Source organism: Macaca nemestrina, chromosome 2, assembly GCF_043159975.1.
Source record: "Macaca nemestrina isolate mMacNem1 chromosome 2, mMacNem.hap1, whole genome shotgun sequence".
Classification (NCBI taxonomy): Eukaryota; Metazoa; Chordata; class Mammalia; order Primates; family Cercopithecidae; genus Macaca; species Macaca nemestrina.
Window position 1 is genome coordinate 32,924,301 of NC_092126.1, and position 16,828 is coordinate 32,941,128.

A 16,828-nucleotide genomic window follows, 5' to 3' on the forward strand; every position below is an offset into this window, starting at 1 on the left:
TGGTCTTGAACTCCTGGGCTCAAAGCAATCCTCCTGCCTTGGCCTCCCAAAGTGCTAGGATTACAGGTGTGAGCCACCACACCCAGCCAGCTTCATTCTTTAATCATGGATTCACTGGTTGGCAGCTTAGTATTGGACACTCAAAGTGACCACAACCTAGAATGAAGCAAGATGGTCAAGTTTTATATATTTATCATACAGTTGTGTCTTATTTTGAGACTACTCTGAATTGCAGAGCAACTTTGCTGGGTTGCAGAATATTTGTTTCATTGAACTCCTCTTCTACTCCCTTCTAAAATATTTTCATGTTTTGTATATGCCATTCCAGACTGTCCCTGGGGACTTGTAATTAATTGGCTTCAGATTCTTTTTTTTTTTTTTTTTTGTTTCAGATTCCTAATGAATGTTCTGTTCTGTTTCCTTTTTTCCCAGCCTGTAAGACTAGTAAAGCTGACATTATCTTCCTGATAGATGGTTCAGAATCCATCTCCCCAGAAGACTTTGAAAAGATGAAAAGATTTGTGGCGAGCATGGTGAACCAATCTAATATTGGTACTGATGGAATTCAAATTGGCCTTTTGCAGTTCAGCTCAATCCCCCAGGAAGAATTCAGGCTCAACCAATACTCCTCAAAGGTGGACATTTACAGCGCCATCTTTGATGTTCAGCAGATGAGGGATGGCACCCGCACTGGGAAAGCTCTGAATTTCACTCTGCCTTTTTTTGACAGTTCAAAAGGAGGGAGACCCAGTGTTCAACAATATTTGATTGTGATCACCGATGGAGTCGCCCAAGATAATGTAATCATACCAGCCAAAGCCCTCAGGGACAAAAACATAATTATTTTTGCCATTGGGGTGGGAGAAGCCAAAAAATCACAGCTTTTGGAGATCACTAATGACGAGGACAAAGTGTACCATGATGTAAATTTTGAGGCCCTGCAGAACCTGGAGAAGGAAATTCTTTCTAAGGTCTGTGATCCACAAGGTGAGTGACAGAGAATTGCTATTTGATCCACAAGCTCATCGTAGGTGTTAGAGATGCTATTGGTTCTCTTAATAAAGTAAAACTATGATCCTTCTAACTAGGCAAGGAGGGGAGCAGGAGATCACCCTGTAGGGCCTGAGTTCCTGATGCTGTTGTTCACCCTCCCCTGGGGATTCTTTTAATCATTCCCATGGTTGTCATCACTTTGGCTTCTGAAGGCCTGAAGCTTATTAGAACTCTGTCTCTAGGAAGTCCCCACAGCTCCTCCTTTTGTACCTTATAGCATAGGCAAAATCAGACTGTAATGTGTAAACACAATGTGCTGAAGGTTTGGCCATGTCAAGAGGGAAATTGAAGCAGAGAATAATGTCGGTTAGACAGTCTCTCTTGTGAAACAGAATACGGTGTCTTCTCTATGAGGTTCTGTACAGGGGTCTGTCTACTTTGTCCATATGGCCAAGGTCATCCTTAATCCCATTCCATCTCCTCAAGTTTTTATCCAAAGCTGCAAGGCGCAAAGACAGGGGTTGTTCCTTTTGACAGTCTGGGTCTGCTTTTCTTCCCCAGGACTTGCCTTTCAGTGGATGATTGAAGGCCTCCCAAACTTAAACATACATTTGAATCATCTAGGGATCTTGTTAAAATGCAGATCCTGAATTCAGCAGATCAGCATTCTGCATTTCTAACAAGCTCCCAGGTGATGCAGATTTTGCAGGTCCTCATCACACTTTGAGTAGTAGTATAGTACAGTATAGTACAGTATAGTATAGTATAGTATAGTATAGTATAGTATAGTATAGTATAGTATAATGAAGCATAATAAAGCAGAGTATAGTGAAATACAGTATGTATGGTATGGTATAGTACAGGATAGCCCAGGATGTGATAGAATGGTATAACTTTGTATAATATAGCAAAGTATGGACTTATATCAAAGGATATATAATGGAACCCATAAAGCTCGAAATTCCTTCAAGTGAACATGTGTACAAGGAAATCATTTTGTTGTTATGTCCCTAAATAGATGTGCATTTAATTGGATCTAGATTTTTTTATTTTTTTGGTAGTTTTAGGCTGAAAAGAAGAGGCTACTCACCTCTATGTTCTTACTTAACTGTGTGCCTCTTGATGAGGTCCTGCCACCCTCATCCTTCTGCTGGGAGGCAGAATATGGGCTTTTGACATTTACAGAGCACTTTCTCATCCTTTATTTTACTTGATTTCTCACAAGTCTGAGATAACAAGCAGTATTTTAAGAAAAATAATTTTATCAGGTGGGATGTTTTTGCCTACAAGTAATAGACAACTTAAGTAAGAAGGACACATTTTATTCCATCTAACTGGCACTCTAAAGGCAGGGCAGGCTCCAGGTGGGGCACAATTAAGATTCTTACTTGTTTTTTTCCATTATGTATGTAGCACTATTTTTTTCCTTTTTTTTTTAACTGAAGGTTGAATGCAAAGCACTATTTCTAATGTGTTAGATGGTATACATTCATCTAACATGCACATCAAACCCATGTGAAGCAGGCGCTATCATTATGATACTCAATTTCAGATTAAGAAAAAACAAGCAGGGAGAGGTTAAAAAACATAGACAGGAAATAATAGAGGCAGGGTTTGAATTCCCCAGGAGTTTGGTGTCAAAAGTCCAACCACTAAGCATTATGTATGCCTATGAAGCCTCTCTATGAGAAACTAGGGCCATACTTGGGCCAAGATTTTTGTTTGTCTGTTTTGTTTTGTTTTTAAATTTTAAGACAGGATTTCACTCTGTCACCCAGGCTGGAGTGCAGTGGTATGATTCCAGCTCACTGCAGCCTCAACCTCCCAGGCTCAAGCGATCCTCTCACCTCTAACTGGGACCACAGGCGAGTGGACATCGGCTCGTTTTTTTTAAAAAATTTTATGTAGGGACAGAGTCTCCCAGTGTTATCCAGGCTGGTTGAACTCCTAGACTCAAACAATCCTTCCTCTTTGTCCTCCCAAAGTGTTGGGATTATAGGTTTGAACCACTGTGACTGGCCTGGGCCAGGTCTTATTTTGGAAACAGAGACTCAGTTTTGGAGGACTAAGATGAGAACCCTGCATTCCACCAAATCTTTGAAGTCCAATTTTCTAGGACATTAAATTAATATCTTTGCTTATATTAACTAAAAGATATAACTACTTTGCAGTAGTCTAGCCAAATTTGAAAATCATTTGAAAAGAATGCACATAGACAATTATTTTTAAAAGAAGCATGGATTATGGTACGTCCTACATTAAGTAGTTCAGTTTTTTTTTGTCATAAAAGTCCTATTTTTTGTTTATATGTGGGTAGATATTACACTGGGGAGAAGAGATGTAGGATTTAGCTTCTTTTTTCAATTTATTTTGCCCCATATAGTAAGTTAGGATTTAGGTTTATCTTCAACTTTGTCTTTAACTTTTTTGATGGAATTAGCTATACACTTTAATAAGGGCTAGACTCTCATTAATGATAGAATTCTAGAATCACAAACCTGAAAAAGACCTTAGAGATTACCTGGCAAGATTTAATCCTCTCCATTAAAAGGAAGGGAAATTGCTTCTTGCATCTGTCAATTATAGAACAGAGCCAGCTGGAAATGTTCCTGGTGAAAATGTGAATTAGAAATGTTGGAATAATACGCCATACTACAAAAAGGAAATTCCTTTTTTTCTGAAATTAGGTCCAATATAGAAATGGGATTTACATCTGTGAAAGCTCATTTTTATAAATTTGAATTACATATTTAAAAAACCAAACCAAACCAAGATATTTTATGTGAAATGAGGAGAGGAAGGCATTTTCTGTCTTGGCGATTACAGAAATATATCTTACCAGCTAGCGTGGAGTATGACATTTAGGGGATTGAATGCTCATGGCTCAGCTCTGATCTCAGGTTTTTGGGAAACTTTAAGCTAGTGTCCATGGTGAATGGTCTACTACATATTTATTTTCCCTCAAATTGTTCCTCCCCATCTGCAGTTCTGTTCTTGCAGATTCCGATACAGGTATACAGATTCTGTTACAGACACAGATCCTTACATCATCATGTAATCTAGTGTGTGATGATCTAAAGAGAAAATGTTTGCATGTCCTGGATTGCCCTGGACAGTGCTAAGTTATACTTGTTGTGCAGAAGTAATTAATAGGTGCCCTTTTATGGTTGTTACATTTTAATTCATCCAACCGGATTCCAACTCAGATGTGTCTCTGACCATCAACTTTTGATCTTTAGTGGAATTTTGTGCATAATTTTATTATATACTGGTAAGTGTATAGGTACAGCCTGAAATATTAATGGGCCTTCAAATTCCAGAGAAAACCTTCCCAAGAGGGCTTAAATATTTTTAGACATAAGATACAGAAAATTGGGAGTGATTTTTTTCCTGACATTTTCTAATATGCTCCCATGCTGCTGAAATGGGTGGTGAATGAGGAAAAACACTTTCAGGGAAGAAGGAAATAATTCCAGTTATTGTTGAAAGAGACTCAAGGCTCGTTTATATTTTCTTTTTTGATTTTTCTTCATTGCTTTATCAAACATTTAATGAACATCTGTACTGGGCAATTGGAAAATTAGATGGCATAGTCCTTACTATCAAGGAATCCTTGTTTAGTAGGGAAGAAGGTCAAGTAAAGTAACAATGGACATGCGGGGGCATTTAATAACTTAACATGAGGAGGTGGGGACAAGAACCGGAGAGTGCTTGGGGAGTGGGATGGGGCAGGCACTTGAACTACTACTTGAAGGACCAGACTGGGGTGGGAAGATGGAAAAGACACTTTAGGCAAAGGGAATAGGATCTGCAGAGGCATAAAACTATGAAACAGTATGTATTGTATCAGTTAGCTTTTGCTGTGTGACAAACAATCCCAAAACTTAAACTACCACTATTTAGCTTATATTACTGTGGGTTGGCGGGTTTGTCTTTTAGGGCTAGACTGGCTGATATCTTCTAGGCTCAGCTATGCATCTGCAGATGACTAATTTTATTTTCTTCACCTTCAAAGGATGCAACCTGGATTTGTCTGTAGGAATTGATATCTCAACTCATTCAAAGCAAGTTCAGCAGAAGCTTCAAGGGTTACTGCCAGAGCTGATGCAACAGTTGACTTTGCTTTCTAACATCAGCTGTGGCATTCCTGATCAGATCAACCCAAGATTCCGCTACTTGGTTCCTGGCTCAAATGGCAAACTTATCTTTGACTCAGGCTTTGAAAAATACAGTTATGAGATCATCCAGAAATTCTTGGTTCATCAGGCTGCCAAGAATAACAATATGGATGTGAACTTTTTGCAGTCCTTGGGAGATAATGCTATTCATCTCTCTTCTGCTAAAGTAAAGGTAATAAATGCTGAGAACCCTTGCTATGGAGCCATCAAGTAGGGTAGAATGGACAAGGCTTTGTGACTGAGGCCAACTAAATTGTTCTTAATTGGTGATCTTACACAGAGGAAAACCGTACTGTTACCCAATAAGAACCAACAAGAGATGTGTTTTCATTCAACAAAAAATATTTTTTAAGCCCTAGAGATTCTATGCTCAATAATGCTAGTAGGAATATAAGAATAAAGTCCCTGCTCTCAAATTGCCCACAGTTTAGTGATTCATATTCTTCCATAATATAAATTCCAAGACAACTTGGATGGTGTTTTAAGACTCCTTAGCTTTTTATGGTCACTCATTACCATTTAGAGTAGGTTTGCTATTTTTCCAGTCAGCATCTTGAACTGTCTTTAGTGACAGCTATTTAGTACAGCTCACCCCTCAAGCATCTCCCTCCCTTCTGCTGTTCTCTGAACTGTATACTCACAAAAGCCCACAGAGATGGAAAGCTTTTATGTGATGTTTATTAGGAAATGACATCCCCAAACTTCATAACTTACATTTAGCTTTTCCTTATGTATTTTTTGACTAATATCATCCATGTTTTATTTTTTATTCCTGTTTTAAATAAAAAATTTCTTATAAGCAAATAAACACATTTCAATTGTAGAAAATACATTACAAAGTATAACAGAAAATAGCAATAACCACCCCCACATCTCCTCCCCTCCACCCCCGCCCACACACCTCCTCACCTCCACCCCCGCCCACACTGCATACACCACACATGCACACACACCTCTCTGTTAATATTTTGGTATTTTTGGTTGATAAGGATAAATATTGTAAGCATTTTTGGAAGGTAGTTTTAAATAAGTTCAGCTGATTCAAATCCTCTTTTTTTTCAGGGGGATGGGAAATTGAAATAAAGATGAATGTGTAATAAAAGAATAAGTAAAAAGGAACAGGGTGAAAGGCTAGGCATAACCAGAAAAACTCACTCTTGCATTTTAAGTAAATGTACAATTTATAATATCCATTTTATGCATTCCTTCTCCCCTTCCCCTCTGTTCCCTCCCTTCTTCCTCCCTCCTTCCCTTTCTTCCTTCCCTTCCTTCCTCTTCCCTCCCTTCCCTTTTCCTCCCTGCTCTCACTGTCTTACTACCTTCCTTTTCTCTTCCTTCCCTACCCTCCCTCCTTCCTACTCCTCTTTTCTCCCTCCCTCCTTGTCTGGCTCTGCCAACCCCCTTTCTCATAAACAACAGGTTCTTTTAGTGTTTACAGATGGACTGGATGATGATTTAAAGAGACTGAAAAAAACATCGGAGTTTCTCCACAGCAGAGGTAAGTGCATAGGGTTGCCCAGTGTGGGCCTCCCTCCTCCCACTGGAACTGAGGCACTCAGCTCTCCAGATGGCACTGGACTCTATGAAGCTTCCTGTGTGCTCACCCAGTGCGTGGGGCTCAGTGCTCATGAGGCTGATGCCCCGTCTCCTTCTTCGTATGGGCCAGAGGATGTTTTGGGGCTGAGACTCTCTGCCTTCTTCAACAGTGTCCCTGACACTGACCAGGGGTCTTCTGACTCAGACAGGACTAGCTTTTGAGGGTGGGAGGTTGAAGGTACACCTCCTACTTCAATGGTGAGAGGGGCTGTTTGTTCTTTTAGGCCAATCTGGGGTCCATATGTCGTTTTCTCCTAAACTCTGGAGTCAGTCTAAAGCTGGGCCCTGCTCTTTGCATTGTAGTTCCCCTCTCTTTGCTCTTAATTCTTCCTCCTTCTCCATCTCCAAGAGTTCCTGCTGCTAGTCTACATGGCATCTTTGTGCAATCAGAGAAAGACATCCAATACACTGCATGGATGCAAGTGTATTGGGCTCCTGGGTGGTGAGGGGTATGCTGGCTGGATTTGGCCATGCATTAGCTCTCTCAGATGGGTGGTCTTGCACAGCACAACTTGTCCAACTGTACACTATGGCTCTCACCATTCCCACTTTGTGCCATGTAAAGGCTCTAAAGCAATCTAAGGATGAACAACCAGCAACTTGTTCAAGTTCCTTTCACTCCTTTTCCTCTTCAGTCAAGTATATTCAACATATTTTGCTGGGGATGATGTTTTCCTTTGGTTAATCATGTGCTAGAATATTTTTTATGACAACTTACTCCCATCTTAATTCACTGCATAGATTGCCACTGGAAGTTTAAGTTGTCGCATGTTTTCTGGAGGGGATTTGGGAGTATGCAACAAGAGACTCACCTTTGCTTACATGCTATGCTAGATCAGAAATTCCATTTCAAAGAATTTAGTTTTAAGGAATAATTAAGAATATGTACACAACTTTTAACCACACAATTTTCAAGCAGCTTGTTTACCATAGCAAAAAGCTGATTTGTGTGTATGTGCCAAGAACTTACTGTTCAAACTATTTTTTTAAATTTATTTATTTATTTATTTTTTTTGTTCAAACTATTAACAGTAATATTTGTTTTGAAATTCGACGAACAAGGTGATTTCTAGTTGAATTTCCAAAATACCCTTGTTCATTTGTATTTTTGTTTTGTGGACAAATCCAGATGATCTCTTAATGCCTGCATTGGTAGGATAGGCTAGATTATACAGCAATAACAACCTCCAAATCTCAGTGACTTAAAGTAGTAAGAAGTGGTTCATCTTCGCCTCCTGCTCACCGTTCAAAAACCTAGGCTGAAGGAGGGTATATCCCAACAGCTGTTTTTGTAATTGCTGTGGCAAGGGAAAGGAAATGGGGCAAATTGTGTACTATTCTTAAAATTTCTCCTGGGGATTAACATATGTCACTTCTGCTCACATTTAATTAGCTAGAGTGAGCCATATGGTCACTTTTAACTTTCATGAGATAGATAATATTTTACAGGTAAGGAATTGAGGTTCAATGAGTGTTGATAACCTGACTGAAGAAGTGCAGTCCTATCATGTGCCCTTAAGAAGGGGAGCCAGCATATTTGTGAACAGTCACAGTGACTGCTACAATTCCTAAGTGTAAACCAAAAGTCAACTTCAGGGATAGGCTTAGAAGGAAGTAATTTAATACAACGAGGGCTGGAAACCATCTGTGAAATGACAAAATGGGGGCTATAAGAGAGCTATCCTTTGTGGTTCTGCTTAACTTTCAGCTGGTGGGATTGAAAGGTATCAGACCAATTCTTCAAGAAGGCATGCCACAAACTAGTTTTAATTGTAACAAAATGCAGTTTGAGACAAGACAAGTGAAGGCTATGGGAATGGTGGAATGATGGATGAATACGTGGGGCTGAGACAAAGATAGATCATTCAAAAGACATGAACATAATCTCCCACCTGTTGAAATTGTGAAGGATTCTCTGGACTCCTAATCATTGGCCTGGAAGGTGTCCATAAATTAGAAGAGCTCCAGGAGCTGGAATTTGGCAGAGGGTTTGCATATAAGCAACCTCTGAGCATCACACTGCAATCCCTCCCAAGCGTCTTACTGAAGCAACTTGTAAGTACTTTTTAAAAACGCCATCCTTTGCTAAGTTCTATTAATTACAATAATTTTAAAAACATTGAGAGAATTTTGTCTTCTTAGTGTGTAATGTGATACAGACTAACACAGATGAGAAAGTAGTATGTGATATGGATCTGTTTTTCAGGATACAATTGTGGAAAGAACATGCTGCAATATATATGCAAAATGTTTTGGAGAGGATGGGTACAGAGGTGATTATGGGAGTTCTGGGAGGAAGGTAAGAATTTGTCAGATGTGAATGGGGAAAGGAGAGATGATATTTTAGTACCCACTACATACCAGACTCTGTTATGTATTTAACAGCATTTTCTAATTTTACCCCCCTAACAAACACTTTCAGGTAGATGTTATTTTACATGTGTGAAATTGAGGCTCAGAGAGGTGACATCACTTTCCCAAAATTGCATCATTGTGAAGATGCATTTGGGAGTTAAGCCCCTTTGTCTCCCTGACTCTAAGTCTCACATGATTTCCACCATATTATGCTACCTTCTTGTGGTCGTTTGACAAATAATGTCACAAATTCTGCCACTGCACAGGAGTTTTCACTTTTCTACCATATTTTCACTTGTCCAACATCTGCTTTCTTTACAGTAGTAAATACCTCTTTCCCATCTAACATTCTTTTCTACAGCATCAAACTCTGAGAAAAGAGTTGCATCTCTGTTAACTCTAGGTTAACCAAGAGGAAAATTACTACTTAACACTCCTAAGGGAGAGTATCTCATTAGAAATGGTCCTCAGATATTCAGGGCTGGCAAGGTTCCATAATCACAGGGACTGAAGCTTTATGATGAGGGTATAATCACAAACACACAGGTAAGGTTAAGTTATACCCGCTGGCTTTGTGTCATCTTTTTACACGTTTTCTTTGGAAGATTTTCCATGAGGTTGTTGGAATGAGCTCTTCAGGGCTTTGCAGATCAATCTTTTAAATTTAGAATAGTATAAAGTTTATAATTACTGTTTGAAAAATAAATTGTAATCATGGCTTAGCATTAGATTTTTCCCTGTCATGTTGTTATTCATTAACCGGGACAGATTGGAGAATCAGAAAATCGAGTTTGGGGAGCTTCTTGATGTGTTTCTTTGCAGCTTGTGCCTGTGCCTCTAAGGCCAAAGATGGGAGTATTTTAATTTTTTGACTTCTCTGCTGTTTCTGTTTGCAAGAATTCAGTAGATGGTCATAATGACTTTTATATCTTTGTTGATCACAAATAAAATATGCCTTCCAGGTCTTATTGACCAACTTTTAGACTAAATAGACACATCTGACTATAACATGGCAAGCCAAACTTCCTTGAGAGGAAATGGTTTGTGTGTTTCGGTGTGTAAGAAGAAGTAAAAAACAAAACAAAACTGGACAGTTGAGTCACACAGAAATAAACAACCATTTCTCATGAATAAGATAGGCAGGAAGACCTTTGCTTACTGATGTTTTGTAAACAAGGTTGAAAGCTTCTTTAAGAGTAACAGTTTTCCTTAAGCTTTTAACTAGAAACTAGTCTTGATTTGGATTTTTACAACAGAATGACTTAAGAAGGGATTTTGGAAAATAAGAATAGTTCGATTACTGACTATTAAGACAAACAGGTATGCATGTTTTCACTGTAACACTGGACAAGAATATTTGTTTCTGTACATCTCTGCATATTGTGCCTGATATTTAGTAGATTCTCTATAAAATGACAACTCTGTGAGACAAAGGTATCTATTAGTAACAATTTTTATTTCACATAGATTTGAGAAACAAATAATTTAGAGGCCAAGTTATTTATTTTGACTTCTTGTCTTTTCAGGGAGAGAAGGGTTTTGATGGGTTACCCGGTCATCCTGGTGAAGAAGGCAGATATGTAAGTATTGAATGTTATTTCTTTACTTTGAAAGAACATGGCAAAACGGATCAAATATTAGCAATATTTAACTGCACCTAAGTCATGGAAGTTTTTCTCATCTATGCTACTTACAGTGGGTCTAAAATATATATATATATATATAATAGACATTTATTATAATAAATTCCAGGCAGATCTGCTTTTTAAAGATATAGTTTCTGGAATGCATTAATGATTCAGTATGGCTGTTTTATTTTTTAATCAGTGAATTTGAACTAACTGAAAATGTGGTCTGTGTCTAGCGTGCATGGATGTCAAAGTAGTTGTTAATCATGAGCTAAATTGCAGATAATTTGTTCCTATTACTAAGCTGTCTATATTTGTAAATGGTTAACAAAATAATTGGAGAGAATCTAAGACCATTCTTACTACAGGTCACTCAGATGCTTCCCTGTGTGGCTGAGAAGGTGGTGGAGTTATAGTTAGCCACTGATGGCTTGCATGTAACTCTGGACACACCCCTGGGGATATGCTTGGCAAACACAAGTTATCTATCAGTCATGTGATTGTCTGTGGAGAAAATGTATATTATAGAGAGAATTGTGAGCTAGGGGACTGGGATGTGATAGGGACCATCTTTATTACATAATATAAATGGATATATTTATTTATAAATATCCATCTTTATTACATAATATAAATGGATACATAATATAAATGGAAGGATTTTTAAATCCCATGGTTTTCAGTTAATTTTGAATTATGGAAAACCACTTTGCCACCGGTTCCTATTTTAAGGTTGATTCATGTATATACCACTGGTTCTCAAACATTTTGGCCTAAGGATGCCATTATATTCTTCCCCCCACCCCAACTTTATTGGGGTATAATTGACAAATAGAATTGTATAATTTAAGATGTACAATATAATGAGTTGATATATATGTATACATTGTGAAATGATACTAGAATCAAGTCAGTTAACATGTCCATCACCTCATATAGTTGCCATTTTTTTGTATGTGGCAAGAACATTTAACATCTACTCTTTTAGCAAATTTCTAGTATATTATATAGTATTATCAACTATAATTATCATCTTGTACATTACAACCCCCAAACTTACTAACTTGTAACTGAAAGATTGTACCTTTTAACCAAAATCTCTCCATTTCCTGTACCCCTCAACCTTTACACTCTTAAAGATTATTGGGAACCTTGAAGAGCTTTTGTTTATGTGGTTTCCATGTGTTATTATTTACCATATTAGAAATTAGAACTAAGAATATTAAAAATTGTTTCTTGTTACAAAATAACAACAATAAACTCACTAAAGTTAACATTAATGACATATTTCTTTATGAAAAATAACTGTATTTTCCCAAACAAAAAATATTAGTGAGAAAGCAGCATTGTTTGGCATATTTAGCTTATTAGGAGGCAGCTGAATTTCCAATCTGTCTCTGTATTCAGTCTGTGGTGATGCCACTTGCCATGTGGCTTCTTGATAACTCTACCACATACTTGGCAGAGAATAAGAATGAAAAAAAAAAGATATTTTAGTGTAATTGGAAAAATAACTTTAACTTTGTGACCCTCCCAAAAGTATCTTGGAAACAGAAGGGGCCCTTTGACCATGCTTTCTGAACCACTGGTATCTATGTTGTCATTGCTCCACTTAGAGTGGCACGTTGTTTTATTGTTCTGAACATTTAGGGTATGGGAAAATAAGCAGAAATCAGAGGAAAATGTAGCTGCTGAAACCCATGTAAGCTCATCCATTTATTTTTATTTTTTTTTTGAGACGGAGTCACATTTCTTTATGTTTACAAGATAATTGTTCAATTTTTCTATTTATTTTTCCTAAGTAAGCGTAGTCTTAGGTGTTAGAAATACATTCAGGAACGTGATTGATGGATTTTTGCTATTTTATTTAGAAATAATGAAAATATTCCTTCCCATTTTTATTATGTTTTAAAATGTCCTTTAAGTGTTATTTTATTTTTTCTGCCTGGTCTGTGGTTCAATGAGCCCAGTCAACTTTAGGAGAATGACATAAGGTCCATCCCACCCATTAGGACCATTGACTCCAATTTCAGACAAACAGGATAAACCAAATTCTAGGGTGAAAGATGGTTTTGTCCCCCTTCTTTACTGTGCCAACATTATAAAACCAAGATATTTTGTAAAGACCCTTTAGTACAGGGCTAGAAATATAATGCAAATGACATTTATAATTTCAAATTTTGTAGTAGCTATCTTAAAGAAAGTAAAAAGAAACAGGTGAAGTTAATTTTAATAATATATTTTATTTATCTCAATATATCTAAAATATTATCATTTCATTAGTAATTAATATAAAAATTAATGAGACACCTTACTTTCTCTATATACCGTCTTCTAAATATCACTTTAACCTGAAGGCACATCTCAGTTTGGACCAGACACATTTCAAGTGCTCAATAGCCCCTGTATTTGACAGAACAACTCTCGTAGTTCTAGTTTCTTTTTAATGCATTTCTCACAAGAGAAGGTGACTTCACAATGTGTTGTCCTCTGAATGGCTTTTAATGTTGTTGGCTTGAAAAGCTGGTCAGATTGGTCTACTCAACAGCAGAGACCTCTCTGTGCAGATGCAGACCAGTTTCCGAATGGGGCCCATAAATTTGTAGGTTCAAGTTGAAAGCGCACAAGGACAAATAACTAAATCATTGTTCCAGTTACCCATAACTGACAGTCCCACTGCCCTCCACAACCCTCACAACTTAGTGGTGTAAAATAATCATTTTATTATGTTCACAGACTCTGTGGGTGGGGACACTGGAAAAGAAGCAAAAGAGGGGCCTCTTTCCTCCATGCCTGTGGTCTCAGCTGGGTTGACTAGACCGTCTGGGCTCTAGAAACAGGAGTGGAGAACCCACGGCCCCTTCTCTCACAAGTCTGCTGCTCTGGCATCTTAGCTGGAACTGCACAAGGACAGGTGGAGCTGGAACCGATAGGAAGCACTCCGGCAGGGAGGGTCTGTCCTGAGAGTGAGTGCTCCAAGAGACCAAGCGAAGCTGCAAGGCCTCTGACCCAGCCTCAGAAGTCAGGCTGTAACATGGCTTTCTCATCCTGTTGGTTGCAAGCCAGTCACTGAGTCCAGACCCTATTCAAGAGGAGGAGACTTAGACTGCTCCCCAGCATGGAGGAGAGGCATGGTCAGAGAGCATGTGGAATGGGAGAGATTGTTGTCTGGCTTTAAAAATAGATATGTTATGAATGGGTGGTTTAAATAATAACTTATGCATTGGTTACACAGCAAAACCTTATTTATAGAACAAAGTCAGATTTTCTAAGGTCACAAAAATATTTATGTAACTTTGTTGTAACAGAAACATCTAACATTTGTTGACAGTTTTATATATGCCAGACACAGGGCTAAACATTCTTAGTTTCTTCTCTCTCTCTCTCTATATATATATATGTCATATATATGTTATATATATCATATATATTTATTATATATTATTATATATAATATATATTATATAATGCATTATATATAATATATAATATATTATATAATGTATTATGTATATATAAAATATAAAATATATTATATATTATATAATATATTAGATATTTATTATATATTATATATTTATTATATTTCTATATGTTATATAGAAATATATATTTCTATGTTATATATACATATATAACATCTATATGCTATATAGAAATATATATTTCTATATGTTATATATACATATATAGAATATATATAACATATAGAAATATAATAACATATATACATATATATACATATGTATATATGTTATTATTATTATTCCCATTTGTCATAAAATAGCCAAGCCTTTGAAAACCTTTAAGTGGTGTTAGTCTTTCCATTAAATCATGGCTACTATTTATAGCTTTAAGCAAATACTGTGAGTAGATGAGAGACCAATTTTTAAACATTATAGAGTTTAGTATTTGAATTAGAAATACAATAAACTGAAAATTTGTTCTCCAAACCATTTAGCATATAGGCCCATATATAAAATACAGTTCTCATTTCTTCATATGAACATCCTAAAAAATGTTTTTGCTTAATTAGAATGTATAAACCTTTAGGGATATAGGTAAAACAGGCAAATGTCTATTTTGATATAAATAAAATATTTATATTTTAATTTAGTTATATGTAAGCATTTTAAAGTCTTTCATTAGGTGTAATTATATATTACATTAGAAAAACTGCTTTTCTCTCTTTCATACTTTATCAAATCAATTTATTAAAAAATATTCCCATGTAGTTTCTATATTAACTTCTTTATTATTACTAGAGCCACATTTTGGAAACATTTCAGTTTTCTATAGTGTTTTGTGTTTACTTCTGCCTAAATTGTTTAAGATAAAATACTTTTAAGTCTATTTATGAAGTCTGTCACTGCAAATTTTATTTACAGCTCCAAAAACCCATTGCCTCATTTAGCTTGTAGAACTCTCTCTTTATGGTCGCCACAATATAATCATGAATTCAGTTGCCTATAAAAGTCACTTTTAAAAGTCCTATTTGCATGGCATTCAACATTTGCAATTGTAAGGTCTCAACCTGAAATATAATAAATACATTTCTGTTAGATTTCTTTACCTTCTTTTTTTTTGTAACTGACCTGAAGGGTGACCTTCATAGCATTTCATAAACATTTCAAATTGAAACTGATGGTGCGTCAGTACCATGCTGTTCAAAGTAAAGTAATGGAGAGAGTACTCTGAAATATGAGAAATTGTGACAGCTTTGTGGGGACTGTAATTTCAGACTGCTATATATATATATTTTTTCCTGAGGACTAATTTTGGGTAAACACATAATTATGTGTGTACAGCAACTGAAATTTTAGAAACTGGGAATAGAAGTCACAAGAGTGGGTTCATTTCTTTTTCTTCACAATGTTCTTTTTAATTATTTGTGGTCAAATACATATAACATAAAATTTACCATCTTAACAATTTTTAAGTGTACAGGTTAGTGGTATTAAGTACATTGACATGGTTGTATAACCATCACCATCATCCGTCTCCAGAAATCTTTTCATTTAGTAAAAGTAAAACTCTGTATACATCAGACACTCACTCCTTCTTCCTCCAGTCTCTGTCACCACCATTCTATTTTCTGTCTTTGTGAATTTGACTACTCTAGGTACCTCAGATAAGTGGAATCATACTGTATTTGTATTTTTGTGACTGGCTTACTTTACTTAGCACAATGTCTTCAAGGTTCATCCATGTTCTAGCATGTGTCAGAATATCCCTCCTTTTTAAGGCTACATAATATTCAATTGTATTTTTATATAGACACACCACATTTTGTTTATCCATTCATCTGTTGATGGACACTTGGGTTGCTTATGAATAATGCTACTATAAACATGGGTGTACAAATATCTCTACCAGACCTTGCTTTTAATTCTTTTGGATATATACCCAGAAGTAGAATTCCAGGATAATATGATAATTCTATTTTTAATTTTTGGAGGAACTGCCATACTGTTTTCCACAGCAGCTACACCATTTTACATTCCCACCAACAGTGGACAAAGTTTCCAATTTCTCCACATCCTTGTCAACACTTGTTATTTTATGCTGTTTTTTTTTTTAATAGTAGCCATGCTGAGTGGGTTTATTTTTAGTTTTGTTAAAAATAAATTTTTCCTTGATATCTCTGCTTTTATCAAGAACATTTGTTTTGCATATATCAACTATTTTCTAATAAACACAACTGGTAGCACTATACATTGCAATGTAGTACAGTAGATATGTTAGGATCACATTTTCCACACATTGAAGCTAAAAACACAGATAGACTAGAAAAAAGGAAGGAAAAGACATTTACTTAGCATCTACTGTATGTGAAGCCCTGCATTAGGCATTTTATATTTATTATCACATTTAATCTTCATCACAACCCTGCTAGTACGTGTTAATACTTTCGTTCTATAGATGTGAAAGTAAAAACTCAGAGAAAGTAAGTGCCTTGTTAAGGTTGGAGAGGGTTGGAGATGTGTCCAAAACTGTTTCCTGATGCCAGAAGCTGTGCTTTTCTCATTATCTATTGCTATCTAAGTATAAAATACCTCATTTGTTCAATCTATATAC

The 16,828-nt window shown here is 36.4% G+C and overlaps 1 protein-coding gene across 2 annotated transcripts in view; it reads left to right on the top strand.

Moving 5' to 3' along the window:
• Positions 1–16,828, top strand: part of LOC105490397 (collagen alpha-4(VI) chain-like) — a 105,743-nt gene that overhangs the window by 22,219 nt on the left and 66,696 nt on the right. For both annotated transcript variants that reach the window (XM_071090893.1, XM_011755950.2), the window contains exons 8-13: positions 433–987; positions 5,009–5,343; positions 6,591–6,669; positions 8,677–8,822; positions 8,974–9,066; positions 10,649–10,702. In XM_071090893.1, the coding sequence (XP_070946994.1) occupies positions 433–987; positions 5,009–5,343; positions 6,591–6,669; positions 8,677–8,822; positions 8,974–9,066; positions 10,649–10,702 (1,262 nt within the window). The remainder of the gene's footprint in view (positions 1–432; positions 988–5,008; positions 5,344–6,590; positions 6,670–8,676; positions 8,823–8,973; positions 9,067–10,648; positions 10,703–16,828) is intronic.